Source organism: Melanerpes formicivorus, unplaced genomic scaffold (genome assembly GCF_026170545.1).
Source record: "Melanerpes formicivorus ecotype bairdi unplaced genomic scaffold, bMelFor1.0.p_v2 SCAF_49, whole genome shotgun sequence".
Classification (NCBI taxonomy): Eukaryota; Metazoa; Chordata; class Aves; order Piciformes; family Picidae; genus Melanerpes; species Melanerpes formicivorus.
In genome coordinates this window covers 4,256,041-4,274,769 of record NW_027142401.1, presented here as the reverse complement: position 1 = coordinate 4,274,769, position 18,729 = coordinate 4,256,041, and the positions used below count along the sequence as shown (strand labels likewise).

The following is an 18,729-nucleotide window of genomic DNA, read 5'->3' as shown; positions in this document are numbered from 1 at the left end:
TAAATCAGCCCTTCTCTAGTCTGAAGCCATTGTCACTTGTCCTGTCACATCACATCCGTGCAGGAAACTTGGCCCAATCCAACATTTCTATCATCAAAAGCCAGTGACCTGAACAGCTGGATAGGCTGTGGGAGCAGTGGGGAGGGTGCAGGCTGAGCACCAGAGCTTGCTGCCTTCTCCCTCTCCTGGGAAAGGCTGAGGGGACCTCACATGGGGCCAAGCACCCCTCACCCTTTCACCCTTGCAAACAGTCTCTCTCCATCCTTCCTGTAGGCCCCCTTCAGGTACTGGAAAGCTGCTATTAGGTTTCCCCAGAGCCTCCTCTTCTCCGTGCTGAACAACCCCAGCTCCCTCAGCCTGTCCTCATAGCAGCACAGAGTCCTCTGGCACTGTGCACAGCCTGGCTCAGCAGTGCCACGTGGAGGAACTGAAAATGGCACGCTTGTGCCATCCTTTCTCTGGTAACAAAGCTGTCTTGTAGAGGATATTTCTGCTCTGTGAGGGTAACACGCAGTCCAGCTTGAGTTTGGTCAACCTGCTATTCTTAGCTTACCAATTTATTCCAGCTTTATATAGCCATTTCCTAGATTAACTGTCCTGTAAGAAGGTGTACCAGAATCTATGTGCCTTCCAGTTTTTCTTCTCTGAACGCCTCATAGCTGAAATTAGTGAGGAGAGAAGAGGGATTTGAAGAGCCAGGCTGTGCTGTGGCTTGGCTGTTGTGAATCACGCTGTTGAAATGGCAGAAATGTGAGCCAGGATGCTGAAAGGTTTGGGGTTTGGATGGCACTGTGGGATCAGGGCTTTGCCAGTGGGATCAGGGCTTCATAGTTGCCTTTGGTGAGCATTCCTGTGCAGATCCCCCCAGCAGTCACATGCTGGGCTCTGCAGTCTTGGCACCACTCGAGAGCGCTGCTGTCACCAGAGGACATTTTCTCACTGACCGGCAGGGCAGGGCCGGCCATCCAGCGGCAGTTATAAATATTCCTGTGCCCCCGCCATCCTAAAGCCCACCCTCAACCACCAGAAACTGATCTCAACTCGTGTATTTAGCATGTTAGGATTAGCTAATGCTTTATTTTTAGATTGCTAACTGGAAAAGAAAAATGTAGCAGTTTTTTTAGGAAGCATACTTGGTGAGTGGGCTTTGCAATACTTGCTGAGCAGGGTCAGGCTGCGCAGCGCCTGTGGCCGTAGTTGTCCATCTTTGCTTATGAGGTGTTTCTTAGCACCAGCCCTTGGGTTCGACCTTCATCAAGCAGAATTTCTTTCCATTCAGATACAGCCAGAGAATCATAGAATTGTTAGGGTTGGAAGAGACCTCAAGGAGCTGGGGTTGCTTAGCCTGGAGAAGAGGAGACTCAGGGGTGACCTTATTGCTCTCTACAACTACCTGAAGGGTGGTTGTAGACAGGTGGAGGTTGGTTTCTTCTCCCAGGCAGCCAGCACCAGAACAAGAGGACACAGTCTCAGGCTGCGCCAGGGAAGGTTTAGGCTGGAGGTTAGGAGGAAGTTTTACACAGAGAGAGTGATTGCCCATTGGAATGGGCTGCTTGGGGAGGTGGTGGAGTCACCATCATTGGAGGTACTCAGGAGGAGACTTGATAGGGGGCTTGGTGCCATGGTTTAGTTGTTTAGGTGGGTTGGATTAGTTGATAGGTTGGACGTGATGATCTTGAAGGTCCCCTCCAACCTATTCCATTCCATTCCATTCCATTCCATTCCATTCCATTCCATTCCATTCCATTCCATTCCATTCCATTCCATTCCATCTAGCTCCAACCCCCTGCAATGGGCAGGAACACCTCGCATTAGATCAGGTTCTTCAGAACCACATCCAGCCTGGCCTTAAAAACCTCCAGGGATGAGGCTTCTACCACCTCCCTGTGCAACCTGTTCCAACACTACAAACCCAGTCCTAGATCTGTCTGGAATGATTTTAATAGTATTAAAACTTCAGGACCAAAAACTCTTGCCCTTTTTGTCCAGCCTTTGCAACTTCCAATCTAAACAGGCCACAGGCATTCATCTCCCTTGCCTAGGCACTTTTGTGACGGCTTCCTCCATCTCCTGCAGAGGATTTGGTCCTTTCCTGGTGAATATGGATGTCTCCTTAAATCACACCTACAGTGTCACAGAAGTGATGAGACACAGCCCATTTCCCAGGGAAGTTCCAACATGATGACACAATCTCAATAGGAGGGGAAGCATGGAGCAATGAATGTTAGTAGCAGAATAAGGCCAAGGCTACAAGGCTTCAGATTAGTGCCCAAAATCTGTGTGCAATCCATGTACAGTGCTGCTCTGCACTTGTCAAGCCACTGCAAAACAAGGATTCCTTGTCTCACCAGGAGTCCTGTCTGTCTCAGGGGGCCCACTTCTTGGGGGACTCTTTTGTAAAGAAGAGTGTGACAAAGTTGAATTATTCTAGTCTTTACATGCCAGCCAGCCCCAGCATCTTGTAGGCCTGCATGCACCTATCCAGAAGGGAAAGACCTTTCTGAAATCATTGCCATCTTCTCCTGGAGGCGCACCAGTTTACATTGTGTCATCTGCTGAGACATCTGACTGCATCTTAACTTTTGGCAGCTGTCCTCCTGTGAACCAGGCTGAAGCTGTTCAAGGAATTACCCCTTGCAGCCATCCGTCTCCTCTGCTGAGAGAAGTCGCTGTTCTGTGGCTGAACAAGTGTTCAGAAGCCTAAACATGATAAAACCACTGTTAGGAAAGTTGCAGGTGTGGACTTCATTTTGCTGTCCTTACCCCTTCTTTGTGCAAGTTTTGTCATATTTATGTACTGAAGTTTACATCCTGCTAGCAAGAAAGGAAGCAACTGTCTGAGCCACAACACAGAACAAGAAAACAGAACAGGGTTTTATCTCCACTCTGATTTTAAAGAGGGGGGAAAAAAATCTACTTCTGTGCTGTGGCAAATCTAGTGAAATCCTGATGTATGAGGCAGAATTTGGCTTCCTGAGCTTGGAGGGAGAAACCTGGAGGCTGCCAGCATAAGAACTATCACTTAATTGGTTAAGACATGGGAGAAAGAGCAAAACATGCTGAATGCTGCTGAAGCATAGGCTTATAGAACGGTTTGGGTTGGAAGGGCTCTCCAAAGGCCATCTAGTCCAGCCCCCCCCTGCAGGGATCTGTGCATAGCAAAAGGACATTGCAGCAATAAGAGACACATGGCCCAAGGAAAGCCTAGGCCAGTGCCTAACACCCACTGTACTAACAGACAACTTTCCCTTTTGCCATCAACTTCAAGAAGTCAGAGAAGGGTGAAATTGCTATTGAAGAAGCACCTCCTGGGGCTATCACATTGATTAACATCCTTGCTAACCTTAGGCATTCCAGTTGTACAGCTCTGCTAGAAATTCCTGACAGAAAGCAGCAAAACTACTCCTCTGTGTTCCCTGTATGTGTACTCTTTGCATAGTGCTGGGGAGGAGTAGGAAGCTCTTGGATTCATCTGCAGCTGTGAGTGGATGCCGTGGGCTGGGGAAAAGGCACTCACAGAAGAGCTGCCAGGCATGACTTGCCATGTGTTACCCTCCTCTGTGCAGCAACTCCTCTGCTGCAGACACAGACAGCAAGAATAATGTATTTCAAACCAAAAGTGGTGTACTTCAGCTGAAAACAAGCTGGCAGTGCCAGGAAACGTTTGGGGGTTTCTTCCTCCTGTTTTCACAGCTGGCATGCTTTTAGTGAGAGGCTTTCACTTTCAGAGGACTCTCATCATTAGCTCATTTTGCAGGAAAAAAGTCACATCTGCAAAAGAAGAACACAGAGCAAAATGGATTATCCTGAAGAGATTTCTCCAGGTAACTGACAGATCTAGCAAATTACCCCATCATGTCTTGGCTGCTGGAAGATATCTCTGGACTTGTATTTATTAATTAAACCTATATCTTCTTTAGTGGATGAGAAGAGAAGAGAAGAGAAGAGAAGAGAAGAGAAGAGAAGAGAAGAGAAGAGAAGAGAAGAGAAGAGAAGAGAAGAGAAGAGAAGAGAAGAGAAGAGAAGAGAAGAGAAGAGAAGAGAAGAGAAGAGAAGAGAAGAGAAGAGAAGAGAAGAGAAGAGAAGAGAAGAGAAGAGAAGAGAAGAGAAGAGAAGAGAAGAGAAGAGAAGAGAAGAGAAGAGAAAAGAGAAGAGAAGAGAAGAGAAGAGAGAAGAGAAGAGAAGAGGACAAGACCAGACCAGGTTGGAAAAGACCTTTGAGATCATCAAGTCCAACCTATCATCCAACACCATCTAATCAACTAAACCATGGCACTAAGTGCCTCATCCAGTCTCTTCCTAAACACCTCCAGTGATGGTGACTCCACCACCTCCCTGGGCAGCCCATCCCAATGGCCAATCACTCTTTCTGTGAAGAACTTCTTCCTAACATCCAGCCTAAACCTCCCCTGACACAGCTTGAGACTGTGTCCTCTTGTTCTGGTGCTGGATGCCTGGGAGAAGAGACCAACCCATACCTGGCTACACCCTCCCTTCAGGGAGTTGCAGAGAGCAATGAGGTCTCCCCTGAGCCTCCTCTTCTCCAGGCTAAGCAACCCCAGCTCCCTCAGCCTCTCCTCACAGAGCTTGTGCTCCAAAACCCTCCCCAACTTTGTTGCCCTTCTTGTTACAGCCCATTCTTCCCTCACACTCTGGCAGCTCTTCCCCAAATCCATTTACTCAGTGTATAGGTCACAGCTATAGACACCTGGTTTTCTAAAGGTCACTTTTGCTCCCTTTTTGCCATGTCATAAGTATTATTCTCTGATGCAAAGCAACTGTTGTGCTCCCAGAAAATGATGCTGCTTTGTACATTTCCCCTCTGTAGACAGGATTTACCATATCGCATCCATGTCTGCTGTGTAGCTGAGATGGGGATCCGAGCATCCCTGCCCTGTGCATGGGCTCACCACAACCTTCCTGGGTGTCCCCAGGCAACCCATCAAACAGACTGAATAATACTCATCAGGCAGGATGCTTCAGCAATTATTTTAATCAAGAGCTTTGAGACCTTGGAATAAAAATGCTACAAGTAGAAGTGGAACAAAAACCAACAAAGCAAGCAAACAAAAACCACAACAAAACCCAAAACCACTCAACCAAACCAACCAACTAGCCAAACAACAACAACACAACCAACCAACCCAACAAAAACATCCAAGCATAGAAAAAACCAGCAAGCCAAACTAAACTCCTTACCATAGAAGCAAAGGTTTTCTGGGGAAAAAAACAAAGACCATGAATAAATTGAGTAATTGATACAATCAGTGGCTGATCTGAGCACATCCTTCTTTATCTGATTGCCCATTGGAATGGGCTGCCTGAGGAGGTGGTGGAGTCACCATCACTGGAGGTGTTCAGGAGGAGACTTGATGGGGTGCTTGGTGCCATGGGTTAGTTGATTAGGCGGTGTTGGATGATAGGTTGGACACGATGATCTTGAAGGTCTCTTCCAACCTGGTTTATTCTATTCTATTATTCTATTCTATATGCTGTAAATTTATCTCAGATAGGAACAACAGACAGCAAGAAAGACATGGGAAGAAATTTCTCAGGGGGAAAAACGCATTTTAGCAGGGCATAAAGGGCTTAATAAAGGCTAGCAGGCTGAACAGAAGTTCCTTTTCTAGGCCTACAAATGTGCAAGCCTTTGTAAATGCCAAACGTGCTAATTACTTTAGTCATTTTTATCTTCTGTGGGGGTTTGTTTGTTTGTTTGTTTTTTATCAGTAAGGCTGAGCAAAGTTTCCTTTTCTTTCAGACTTCAGGGGATTTCTTTTGTTTCCCATTTAGTCATTTTCCTGCTGTTAGTTTCCCTACTTCTCTCACAGGAGGAATTCTTATTTCCTTTTTTTTGGGTTACTTTTAAACACCATCCCTAAAAAGGATGTCACGACATAACCTTTAATTAAACCTTTCTTTTATTGTCCCGTGACCAATGGCAGGCCTGTGGCTGCCCGGCGTGGTGACTCACTGGCACTTAGCACAGTTAGCAATGGGTCTAGGGAAGTCCTTTTACTGCTCTACTCTGCCCTGGTGAGACCACACCTGGAGTATTGTGTTCGGTTTTGGGCTCCCCAGTTCAAGAGAGAAAGAGAACTGCTAGACACAATCCAAGGGAGAGCCATGAGGATGATTAGGAGACCTGAGCATCTCCCCTATGAAGAGAGACTGAGAGCCCTGGGGCTGTTTAGTCTTGAGAAGACTGAGAGGGGATGTCTATAAATATCTGAGGGGTGGGTGTAAAGTGGAAGGGGCCAAGCTCTTTTCGGTGGTATGCACTAATAACACAAGAAACAACGTATTCAAGCTTGAACATAGAAGATTTCACCTCAACATGAGGAGAAACTTCTTTACAGTAAGGGTGACGGAGCACAGGAACAGGCTGCCCAGACAGGCTGTGGAGTCTCCTCTGGAGACTTGCAAAACCCACCTGAAGGCGTTCCTGTGTGGACCACCCTAACTGATCCTGCTTTGGCAGGGGGGTTAGACTGGATGATCTTTGGAGGTCATTTCCAACCTCTAATGCACTGTGGCACTGTGATACTGTGACGGGGACCGACGGGCAGCGGGGCAATTCCTCCCCGTCCCGGGCTGCCGGCAGCTGCTGCTCCCACAGCATCTACGCTGCCCTGTGCTGCTGCTTCCTCCTGCCTCCCTCCTTCCGCATACTCTCTTGGTGTAGGGCCCCGAGGTAGATCACGAATGGCTGAAGAGCCTTCCAAAGGGGAAAAAAAAAGAGGGGGGAGGGAGGGAGGGGAAGGGAGGAGGGGAGGGGCTTTTCTTCAGCCACATTGCCGCACGGTCAGGAAAGCAGCTCCGCTTGGCGGAGAAAAGGGCTGCTGAACCCTGCCCAAGCATCAGAGCACTCGAGCCGGCACTGCAGCTCAAGGAAGCCTTACACCACCTCCTGCAGCCGTACCGCCTTGCTGCGGCCGGGTCGCAGGTGAGGACTCCTAGAGCCCTGGGTAGTGGCTGAGGAAGCCGGCGGGGGAGGCAGGCAGCCCTCCCAGGCCGTGGGCAGCAGCTGGCAGGCAGGCAGGCAGCAGCCTCGGGGCCGCGCTGGGAGCGGGGCGGCAGCCCGGACCGTGACTCAGCTGGAGGAATGTCCTGGCACGGACAGAGCGGGGCGCCCGGGGAGGGTGATGCAATGGGCACGGCTCGCTCCCATCGCCGCGGTGGGCAGGGGCCAGCAGGCATGGCCCAGCTCCTCAGGGAGCAGCAGCCAGCACTGCCCTCGCCCTCAGCCCCGCCCAAGCCATTAAGAAATTGGCTGATAGCTCAGAGCCTCAGAAGGATTTTGGGACCACACCGCTAGAAGAGGCATCTTAAGCCAACAGGATTGACTCTGCCAAGGAAAGCGGGGCCAGAGCACCCTTTATGGAGAAACCCATCTCCTAGTCGTACAGCAGGGCTTGCTGGGGATCCGTGCTTCACACCAGCACAGCATCCTGCCTCCTGCTGCAGCCTTGCAGACTTGCACCAAGATCATGCCAGGCTCCACCACTTAGAATCCAACATATTTACTGTACCACTTTTAAAAAGAGATGTGTCTGTGGTGTAAAGGAAGACAACAACTAACTCAGTGTTCATCTTTCACTGGAGTATTCTCTAATGCTCTACGATGTTACAGGAAGTTAGATTTTATCTGGCACTCTGTGTCCCTGAAAATACAGAGATTTTGGAGGGGAACTGGACGTTTTCTAGAGGTGTGCAAGAGAGCAAAAGGGGAAAGAAAGTGTCCTGAGCATCAGATGTCATCAAATGCAGCTTCCTGTGGATTTCTCCCTCTTGACAGATCAAGTTCTTTAACTGAACAGAGTGAAGACTTTCTGTTAATTCAGTGTACACCTACACAAGTTCCTCTGCTTTCCCTTTGTAGTCCTCTTCCTGAAGGTAATCTGTCTACACCATAAGAGATCTGATACCTCCCAGCAGAAACCAACAAGTTCCTGAGTTGAGCTGATAGACACACAGTCCCATTTTCTTCTGTCTCAAATTATTTTGTGAAATTTAATTACTTAATTAAGGATCTTAATTACTTTTGTGACCTTTATCCTTCTGCCAGATTTAAATAAGCTAACAAGTTAGAATGTCACTGGGACAAGGACTAGCCCAAGTGAGAGAGAGGATGCCCAAGGAGGCCAAGCAGAGGCCTTGCTTCCATAGGAAATGAGGCTGAAATGGTAATGTGGAGTTTGGTGATGTTGACAGAGAGGAGGATGGATGGCAAAGGTCTATGATTTCATAGAGCTTCAATGCATAAGGCAATGTAGTCCATTATAATCACTTCACACTAATGTGCATCCGGGAGTTGAATCCAAACAAACAGCACCTTCTGCTTCAGGGTGAGTCATTGCTTCCATCCACAGAGGGCAAGGGGAGGCTTTGAGGGCTTCCTCAGAGGCACATGCTCTGCATAGGGTATCATCCACAAAGCTCTGAGTGCAGCTCCTCCTGGTCCCTCTGAATCACAGGGCTATTTCAGTGGTGCCTAGTGGGGTGCAGGTCTTGTGGCACAAGGGTAGTGAAACTCAGTGCTTCCTGAGTGCAGTGAGATGCCAAAGCGAGGAACCAGCATTGTCTGAGTGTGCTCCACCAGTAAGATTTGCTTGGTCATTATTACTCTTGGCTGGACACTGGCCATTTCTTTGGCCTTCAAGGTGACCACTGGGCTGTGTCACAAGTTCCTCTGATCACTGCAGTCACTGGGAGTCCGTAGTCTATCTTCCTGAGAATGAGAAAACCCTTTCTGTTTACTTGTGACCTGCTTTTCAACCCTGATAAATGCTCTCTCATTTTGATAAACTCATTTATTTCTCAGAGACTTTTATAGTCATAAACTACTCCTTCTTCAGCTCTTGCTTCTTATGTACCCTGATGACTGCATGTTACCAGTCAGCAATATGCAATGGGTGCCTCAGGTATGCACATTGTGAGGTGAAGAGAATAACAAGCACTTCTGATTCATTATTCAGTTTCCATGGTAGTGAAGACAGGAGGGTGAGTCATGCACAATTTTGCACTTGTCATCCCTGGAGCAGCTACTTGCTCGTACAACTCTGGAGCTGGTAACTCTTTTCTGGAGCATCTACATGGCCATGCAACAGTGGGGATGGTAACTCCTTCTCCACCTTTCATTTTACAAGCCAGGGCTGTACAGTGCAGAGGGCCTGCATGGGTGGCTGAGGGTCCTCTGCAGGGGCACGAGATCAGGGCATTCACATGTGGCAGTTTCACAGTATTGTTAGAAGCCTGCTGAGCCCATTGCAGTGACAGTGGTCACTGGCACTGGAGGATGGACTACACGTGTTCATGGCTACATCTGCTTACAAGGAAAAAGGAACCCCCCCTGCTGCTGTTTGCCACTGTGGCCTCCCAACATCTTTTGTGGCTTGCAAGTATGCAGACCTCCATTTGGGACATTGAGAAGGGCACATATCATGCACAGTGAACTGCTGTGTCACAAAGGCTGTTTTGAGATAGCTGCTTAAGTTCACCCCAGTCCCCAAATCTGTGCAAGAGCCCAGAAATGAGGCTGTCAAAACACTCCCACACTCTTCTGTTGGTTCAAGCCAATCATAAAACTGCATTTTGAGAGTTCCATGGTTCAGGATTTGTGCCTTTATTTCCCAGAACAACCTTCACCTGTCAGAACTAGTTACTTATTTGGTCCAAAAGCAGCACATGTTGTATTTGAAAAGTGAATTAGGTAATGGCTGACTCATTAAATGCAAATATGCAATAAAGGTTCTCCTTCCTGGGCCCCACATTGCTGCCACTGAACAGAGGGTATACGAGTGGCCAACAGCTGGAAAAAAACTGAGTCTAATGGACTTGTCATTTTCACATGAGCAGCAGTGGCAAGTCCTGAATGTGTGGCTGGAGAGAGCTGAAGGGTGATGTAGTTCCAGGTTAGTGATTTCCAGGCTGATGGGCCAAATTTTGGATATCGATGTATGCAATGCAGTCTCCCCACAGAGAGGGTGGGATGTAACTCAAAAAGGACATTGGAAACAGTGGCTCATCTGGTCAGCACAGAGTAATGAGGAAGGGGGAAAAATGCAGTGTGGATGTGTATCTACATGCACATATGTACATACATGCATGCTGACAAACCAGGGAGCTGTTAGAATCATAGAGTTGTTAGGGTTGGAAGGGACCTCAAGGATCATCTAGTTATGGGCAGGGACACTTCACACTAGATCAGGCTGCATCAGGAGAAGTGTGGCTAGAAGGTCGAGGGAGGTGATTCTCCCCCTCTACTCAGCCCTGGTGAGACCCCACCTGGAGTACTGTGTCCAGTTCTGGAGCCCCTATTACAGGAGGGATGTGGAGGTGCTGGAACGTGTCCAGAGAAGGGCCACAAGGATGATCAGAGGGCTGGAGCACCTCTCCTGTGAGGACAGACTGAAGGAGTTGGGGCTGTTCAGTCTGCAGAAGAGAAGGCTCTGAGGTGACCTAATTGTGGCCTTCCAGTATCTGAAGGGGGCCTACAGGAAGGCTGGGGAAGGACTTCTCAGGATCTCAGGTAGTGATAGGACTAGGGGGAATGGAATGAAGCTGGAGGTGGGGAGATTCAGGCTAGATGTGAGGAGGAGGCTCTTCACCATGAGAGTGGTGAGACCCTGGAATGGGTTGTCCAGGGAGGTGGTCGGGGCACGGTCCCTGGGGGTGTTTAAGAGCAGGCTGGATGAGGCTCTGGCCAGCCTGATCTAGTGTGGGGTGTCCCTGCCCATGGCAGGGAGGTTGGAACTAGATGACCCTTGTGGTCCCTTCCAACCCTGAATGACACTATGATACTATGATACCACCTTCCTGGGCAACCTGTTCCAGTGCCTCAACCAGCCTCATGGGGAAGAATTTCTTCCTAACATCCAATCTGAATCTACCCATTTTTATTAGCCATGCAGGTGTTTTGGGGGCAGATGACTGTCCAGCCAGGAGGCAGCCTGGGTACTGTTTGAGATCCTGCACCATTATCATCTCACGGTTTTCAGACACAGCAGTTTGGCTTGTCCACTTGGACGGGCTAGAGATCATATGCTCCGTGTTTGGTGTCCTGTGCTCTGTCCAGCTCAGTAGGGACAAGTGAAACATTCTTGTTTGAACAGCTTTTCCAAAAACACAGAAGCTGCTGTCCCTGCGCCAGGCCTGCGGGGCCCTTCCCTACAGAGGCTGCCGGCAGCCGCGGCTGCAGCACAGCTCCTCTTCAGGGCAGGGACGAGGTGCCAGCAACAAAACACCCCCATTACCGGCTTGTCAGGCTTTGTGCAGACAGCCGGCTCCCGGCCACCGAGTGCGAGCAAGGGGGGCGATGTGAAAATCGTGACTTTAGAACAGTAGAAAGCGGCTCAGCAGAAGAAGCCGCACAGGACAGGCGCTCTGTGGCAGGGCTGGGAACTGCCGCGTCCCGGGCAGCTCGTAGCTGGCTCCACGAGCAGCCCTGTCGCCATCGTGCCTCGAGCTGACGCCGACTGCTGCCCGCTTGTGATCCACGCCAGGCTTGAGGGCCGCATCGCCCCCTCGGCTGCCAGCAACCGGCCAGCGCAGGCCTGCGGACGGCCCAGGCGGCCGCGCAGGCAGGCGGCAGCCGCGACGCACCCGGGCGCTGCCTACTGTACCCGCAGGGCAGCGGCGCCGCCTCCCCGCGCCGTGCGGGCGGCCGGGCCCCGCCAGCTGCAGGCCCTGCCCGGCCCGGCCCTGCCCCGCGGGGGGCGGCGCGGCGCGGCCCGGCGGCACGTGGTGGCGGCTCGGCCCATGTGACCGGCCCTCCCCGGCCGCCGCGGCTCAGCCCCCGCCCGGCCCGAGTCCCCGCCCGCCTCGCCCCCAGCGCAGCGCTCTCCTGCGTGCAGCAGCCCCGCACCGCAGGCAGCCGCAGCCGCCGCCGCCCCGGGACCCGGCGAAATGGTAAGAGCGGCGCGGCCGAGCGAGGAGGGCGGCGGGGGAGGCCTGCGTGGGGAGGGGTAGCGCAGCCCGGCGGGGCGCATGGCTGGGCTGAGCTGAGCAGGCCCGGCTCGGCCCGGCGCGGCCCGGCCCGGCCTCGCGGCTCCGGCGGCCATTTTAGTCTAATTTTAGCCGGGTGCGGGGGGCAGGGGCGGTGGGAGCGGCCGCGGGTTAGGAGCGGGTGGCCGGTCGGGCCGCGGCGGGGCCCCGGGCCGCCGGTTCGGGCCCGGCGGGCGGCGCAGCGCTCCCTGCGGCATCGCCCAGGCATGCGAGTGCCTGTACGTGTAAGGGGCGGGGGTCCGGCCGCTGCCGGCGGCCGGGGAGAGAGGGATTCCCGGCGGCCTTCCAGGGAAGCGGCTGCCGCGAGCCGCCGTAGTCCCGGCCCCGAGGACCGTCCGCGGCCGGCGTGGGAGCGATCGGCTGGAGGCGCCGGCGCTGCCGCAGCCGCGCTGGAGCCTGAGCCAGGGCGGCCGAGAGCGGGTCTGGAGGACGCGGGGCGCCGGACGCGCTTTCCTCGGCAGCGAACGCCGTCTCGGCGAACAAAGCCGCGAAAGGAGGCAGGCGAGCTCTCCCGGGGACAAAGCCGGCAGCTCCCAGCGAGCCGTGCACCTGCCTTCCCCAAGCAGCCTGCTCTGGCAGCGCCCTCCTCGTCAGATGCAATTGTTGGACCGAGAGCAAAGGCGCTGCAGATGAGGGGTTCCCTAAATTATCTTCTTTTTGTTGTGCTCTCGCTCCCGGTGTGTCCTGTCACTGCTTTGTTTTCTTGCCGGTTTAGGCTCAGGTTTTGAACAGTTTATGGGCCCTGGGAGAGCTGTAGACTTTGTAACTGGTATTTTCGTATGAGGGAAGAGCAACCAAATTATGCTTGGGCACCAGTACGAAATAAATTCGGGAGTTTTTGAAGCGCGGTGTAGAAGCTGACACAATGCAGAAAACATTTCTGCTGCTTGGAGAGCCTTACATCACCCAACTAAATGAGAGTCATGACAGTGCTGGATGTGAGCTGCTGCTGTAGCATTTGTTCCACTACCCCCCCCAACTTAATACTACAAACTCCTCTGTTCAGATCCCACCACCCCACCCCCCGCAAATAAGCCAACTGCATGGTAAGGTAATGGAAAACTGCTTGAGTAGTACAGTTGTCTGCCTGCTTGTCTAAAAACTGCTGTCCAGAACAACAGCAGAAGATGCTGAGATCTGCAACAAGAGAGTCCAGAATTTACACCTCCTTTATTACATCTTCTGCCCCAAGCCTGTAAAGGCTGCTCGATTTCTAGTGTGTTCAGGTTGAGCGTAGTATTTATGGGGGCAGGCAGGCAGGCTTTATCTGGCACTGTGGGCTGTCGTCTTTTCTAGGGGGTGTTAATTTTTGCTGTTTAAATTACTCCTTTGATCTCATTTTCCAGGCTTCTGGAGTTACAGTGAATGATGAAGTCATAAAGGTTTTTAATGACATGAAAGTGAGGAAATCTTCGACCCCTGAAGAGATTAAAAAAAGAAAGAAAGCTGTTCTTTTCTGCTTAAGCGATGACAAAAAACAGATAATTGTAGAGGAGTCGAAGCAGATACTGGTTGGTGACATTGGAGACACGGTGGAGGACCCCTACACAGCCTTCGTGAAGTTGCTACCTTTGAATGATTGCAGATACGCTTTGTATGATGCCACGTACGAGACAAAGGAGTCTAAGAAAGAAGACCTGGTATTTATATTCTGGTGTGTAAAACAAAAAACAAAAGCAATGCTTGCTGTTAAAATTGAATGTTCTGGAGTTAACACGAGATGACTGAATAACTGTCCTGTTGTGGTTTGTTTCTGTTCTTCTTTTCCTATCAAGGGCTCCTGAAAGCGCACCTTTAAAAAGCAAGATGATCTACGCAAGCTCTAAAGATGCCATTAAAAAGAAATTCACAGGTACAGGCCCACGCGATGTTTTTGCTCGTTAGTCACGGTGCCCTTTAGATGTCCAGCTTCTCACAAGTGCATTGTTGTGCGTCTGTCTTTCCAGGTATTAAACACGAGTGGCAAGTAAATGGTTTGGATGATATTAAGGACCGTTCAACACTTGGAGAGAAATTGGGAGGCAACGTTGTAGTTTCACTTGAAGGAAAACCCTTATAAAAAGACAGACAAGTGCCATCTGGATCTAAGGAGCTTCCATTTCTGCAGCTCGTTCAATTGGAATAGTATTAGTCTCCCCATCCCCTTCCCTCCACGAAAAAAATAAGTCCCTTTCCCCAATGCCCCTGAAGGAGATGTAATTGTTAAGCAGTCTACCAGCGATTGCCATTAGACTGTTTAATCCTGGTAGTTTTATGTAGGATCCAAGGAATGCTTTCACGTCATCCTCTTAGCCAAAAGTGACGTGGCAGGCATTCCTTGCAACGTGTACAATGAATGTGATAGTTAATGTGAATAGTCTAGCAGACAGCAAAGGGTAAGCTAATTGAATGCCTTGAAAGTATCGTCCACTGGTCGGATGGTAGACTCTATACAGTATTACTTACAGTTGCACTTGATTGCAGTTCCATGAGGCTCTTGTGCATTCATACACCTCACCTGCCTTGACAAGCCTATTTTTTGTGACATGGCAGCACACAACACTATGCATTTAAAGCACTTTTTTGTAAGATGTTTGACCCGCCCCCTCCCCCCCAAAGGAATGCCAATTCAGTTGCTGTAACTGTGTCATCAGATTATTGTAGTACCTCAGTTTTCATTCCTGTTACATGCATATCTTTATAAATGAAGTAGCTGTTACGATGCCTTTTGTTTTCCATTGAATGTACACTACTGAACAGGCGTAGAAGTTACCTGTTTACCATGTGAGTCTTGAAACACTATAAAGTTTTGTAAGACATCCGTCACGGTGGCAATTTCTGTACTGAAAAGAGCCTTAAATGGAACATTGTTGTGGTTTTTTTTTGTTTTGTTTTGTTTTGGGGTTTGTTTCTTCTTTTTTTTCTTTGAGATCAGAAAAAACACCTGGCCACGTTGCAATAAAACTTGTGGCTTATTACAGAACGTTGCCTTGTTTTCATTGGAGAATATAGTCTTTAAGTGTTTAAGCCTATTTCAGATAACTTCTGTGGAAAGTATTGTAAAGATAAGCAATCGTTAATCTCCTGTTTAAATAATTCAAGTTGGGGTTTGGTTTTTTTTTTTGGGTTTCTTTTTTTCATTCCCAATCCCAGTTTAGCTTTACAATACTTTGTGGCTCTGTTCTGATCCTTCGACAAAGGACACGATCCTAGTTTACAGTCAAAAGTAAAGAAGCTACCACCTTCTAGAGACCATTAGTGTCATGAAAAAAACACTTGTGTCAGAAATGCAAAAACGTGAAGCAATTAACCACGCAGTGTGTTTCCTACCTGAATGTTCTTAAAGTTCTACATGTCAGAGTAAAACCTTGCACAAAAAAATCTTCAGCAGCTTGCCGCCTTTTCCAGGAAGGCGGTGTGTAATGACAGTGAGGTTGCAGAATATGAAGCTGATAAATACTTTTTGTTGAGTGTGGAGCAGTTAAAATGGACCTGGTACAAGAAACAGCCCGAGTGAACTGTTCTACTTGCGAGCTTCTATGTAAATAGAACTGGAAAGTGTTTGCCACTACTGAGGCTTGCATTGGGGACATGTTTTGGCTGGGTGCCAAATAATGCTCTCCTTATAGAGAATTTGATCTGCTCTGTGTGAGCAATCCACCGTTGGCCAGAGCTATTTATGGCAAACACATGCTTTTGTATCTTGTCATCGTTATCCACAAATGGCAAAACTGGACATGATTCTCCTGGTATGCATAAAGGAGCGCTGTGAGGCAGCCGCTCGCAGCTGAACTGTACGTGCTGCTAGAAGGAATGCTCTTTACCTTCTTTTAAAGAGTTGGTAGAGTAGAACTGTGGAGCTTTTAAATGCAGGCCCTCTGTGTTCAGTCCTGTAGCCCTGCTGCAACGGGGAAGCAGGCAGTAATCAAAGACATTTTTATTCTTCCTTCCTTTTTTTCCATAGTTCAAATAACCTACTGGTACTGTGTTTAGGCTCTCTTGTCATGTAGAACTTTAAGACTTCGTTTCAGGCTTCTGGCTGTCCCTATGACTTGCACACCTCATTGTGTTAGCTGTTCTATGTAGACTAAACTTTACTAGACTTAAACTAAAAAGGCATGATGACCACTGACTTACTAAGTGTATTTAACGAGTCTCGGTTTTGTTCTACAAAACTCTCCTTTCAGGTACCTTTTAAGGTCGAGAAGTAACTTGATGGTATGCATGTTGTCTAGATTTAAAAGAACCCCACAAACCCCCACATTACCTTTTTATTCCTCAAAACCAGTCTATTCCTGATTATTCACGTTGTGTGCAAAGCCCAGTTTAATGTAACGACCTCCTTTGTGCTCTGCGTTTGACTTGAGTTCAGTCCAGTATAAACGCAATGATTCTCTTACCTGCTTATTTTTCTCTCTCCTCACAAGGTATAAATGGTTTCTTTAGAAAAATGCCAAAACTGAAAAAAAAAAAACTTGTTTTAAATTTTAATAAACCATTTGAATTTCATTGTAGACAGTGAACTCTTATTTTTTTTTTGTTGCTTTAAGCAGTACTGTGTTTAAATACATTGTTTTGTCTTCGCTGCAAACAGCCTGGAAAGATGAAGATGAAATGTTTCTCTTGTTGTTTTTTTTTCTTCAGAGTAGCTTAGGTGTTATCTTCACTCAGTCCAAGTAGATCCTGAAAATTGAAGCACAAACTGTATTTATGTTAAGATTCTTAACCAAAAACAAGTTCTGGATCCAACAGGATCAGCCTGCCTTCGGTTTGCTCTTGAAATGACTGACTGATGCGAGGTCCAATTCAGATGGCTTGCTGTAAAAAAAAAACAAACCAAACAAACACCCCCCCCCCACAAAATATTAAAAAAAAAAGGGAAAAAAAAAAGAAAAAGGAAAAAAAAAAAACCTGAACAAAACCCAAAACAATAAAAGTGCTACAGAACTGTTACTGTTTGAATTATTAAATGAATGAGAGACAGCTGGCATCTGTTCCAAAATGGTTTGTCAGCTGTTGTTTTCTGTCATTATGCAAAATGGTGAGGGCCTCATTGTGATGGAGGAGCGGAGGAAAATCCTCTCTCAAGTTGAGTGTCTTCTGTGTACCTCCGTGTAGATGTGACTTTGGGGTGTCCTGGCTTCGGTTATCGGTAAAGCAATGTCTAAATAAAAGTTTTCCTGAGAGCAGCAGCTTGTGCAGAGATGGCATTTTTCTTCTAAAACCCAGGGGTTGTTCTGTTTGATTTGGTAAATCCTGGAAGAGGTACAGACAGGCGGGGTTGATTTCTCTGGAAAGGGAAATCGGTCCCAAGACTGGGGGGGGTGAGTAGGTGATGTTTATGCTTGTGGCAATTTTTAGACATGCAAAGCTTGAATTTATATAGACTTGAGTGTAAGAACCACTCCTGGTCAGGTCATTAAATGGATTTGGAGTATGTTCAGTTAAAACCCAAAGCGTTTTAAGTGGGAGATGACTCTTGTGCACCGTTCCCTCCGAATGAGAGATGGAATGCAGCGATTGCCACAATCCAATAATAAGCTTTACTCTCTTATGCCAATTCCAGTATAAACCAAATTGTAATGTCTGCCTCTTTTTTTTTTCTTTTTTTAATTTAACTTTATTTTTAATAAACTTCTCAGTTCCCTTTAGTTTGGCGGTGGTGAGTTCTAACGACTGTAGAGTGAAACACGCGGCACTAACGGTGGATGAAAGAACATCAAATGTAGCACCTGTCTATATAAGTATTGACTTTCTTTGAAATACTTCCAATTTTGAGAACCTGGCATAAAATAAAATTAATTTAAATGTCTTCACATGTCGAGTTTTTGTTTGTGTGTGTATGTGTGGGTGCTACGCAGCACCTGCGCTCTGCCATTGTCTTTGGACTGGGCAGAGCCCAGGTGCTGCGAGAGGAGAGGTGGAGGAGTAAATGTGTTTTCCTTACAGGGTTTTGCCCGGCTCTGGAATAGGTATCAAGAAGTTTTTACTGTGTTGGTGCTGGAGGACCTTTTCCTTTCTTTTGGGTCTTGTTTTGTCCAGAAGATCAGATGCCTTTTAGTTTTAAAAAGCAAAAAGTCTGTTTAAACAGACAAGTCGTTTTTAATCCTTGGAAGAAAGGCAGCTGATGAAGTGTGTGTGTGTGTGTGTGGGGGAAAGGTGAAGAATCATGCAGATCCAAAAATGATCCTTTTGCTAGAAGTGAAAGCTCTCCTTTTAATGTAAAATTTCGTGGATCTAGGAACAGCTTAACTGAAAGAGAGTTAATTTTGTCAACAAAGCTGTCAAGAGACCGCTTCATCGGATACCCTAGAGAAGAGAGGCTTTTACTCTGCAGATGTCTTCTTAGTGTTTACCTAACAAGCTTTGGAAAGCTCTCTTTATGAAATAGTTTTTATATAAATTACTGCTTAGTTTAACAAAAATGTTCTGTTCTCACTGTATTCCTATTCTGTGCTTGTTTATACCCTACTGAATTTGGGCATTTCCCTGCCTCACCCCCCACGCTGTTAAATCCTTAACAGCTCCCATACACCTTCCTATTTCTTTTGCTGCTTGCCTATGCAATCTACTAGTAGCACCTGAAGAAAAACCAACACCCACTATAGTGAAACATGAAAGCCTTGCAGAGGAAATTCAAAGAGGTAACAATTTATGTCATTTGATAGAATTGTCTTGTTGTATTGTAAGGCTTGCAGCAAAAAAAACCCCACCAAACCCCTGTGTGCTATGGTGGAGGCACTG

General features: G+C 48.2%; 1 protein-coding gene across 1 annotated transcript; it reads left to right on the top strand.

Moving 5' to 3' along the window:
• Nucleotides 1-11,793: 11,793 nt before the first annotated feature.
• Nucleotides 11,794-17,801, top strand: CFL2 (cofilin 2). The gene is made up of 4 exons (XM_068160355.1): nt 11,794-11,910; nt 13,353-13,660; nt 13,782-13,858; nt 13,953-17,801. Exons 1-4 carry the CDS (start codon nt 11,908-11,910, stop codon nt 14,063-14,065), a joined length of 501 nt encoding a protein of 166 aa, XP_068016456.1. The 5' UTR covers nt 11,794-11,907; the 3' UTR covers nt 14,066-17,801.
• The last annotated feature ends 928 nt before the right edge of the window (nt 17,802-18,729 follow it).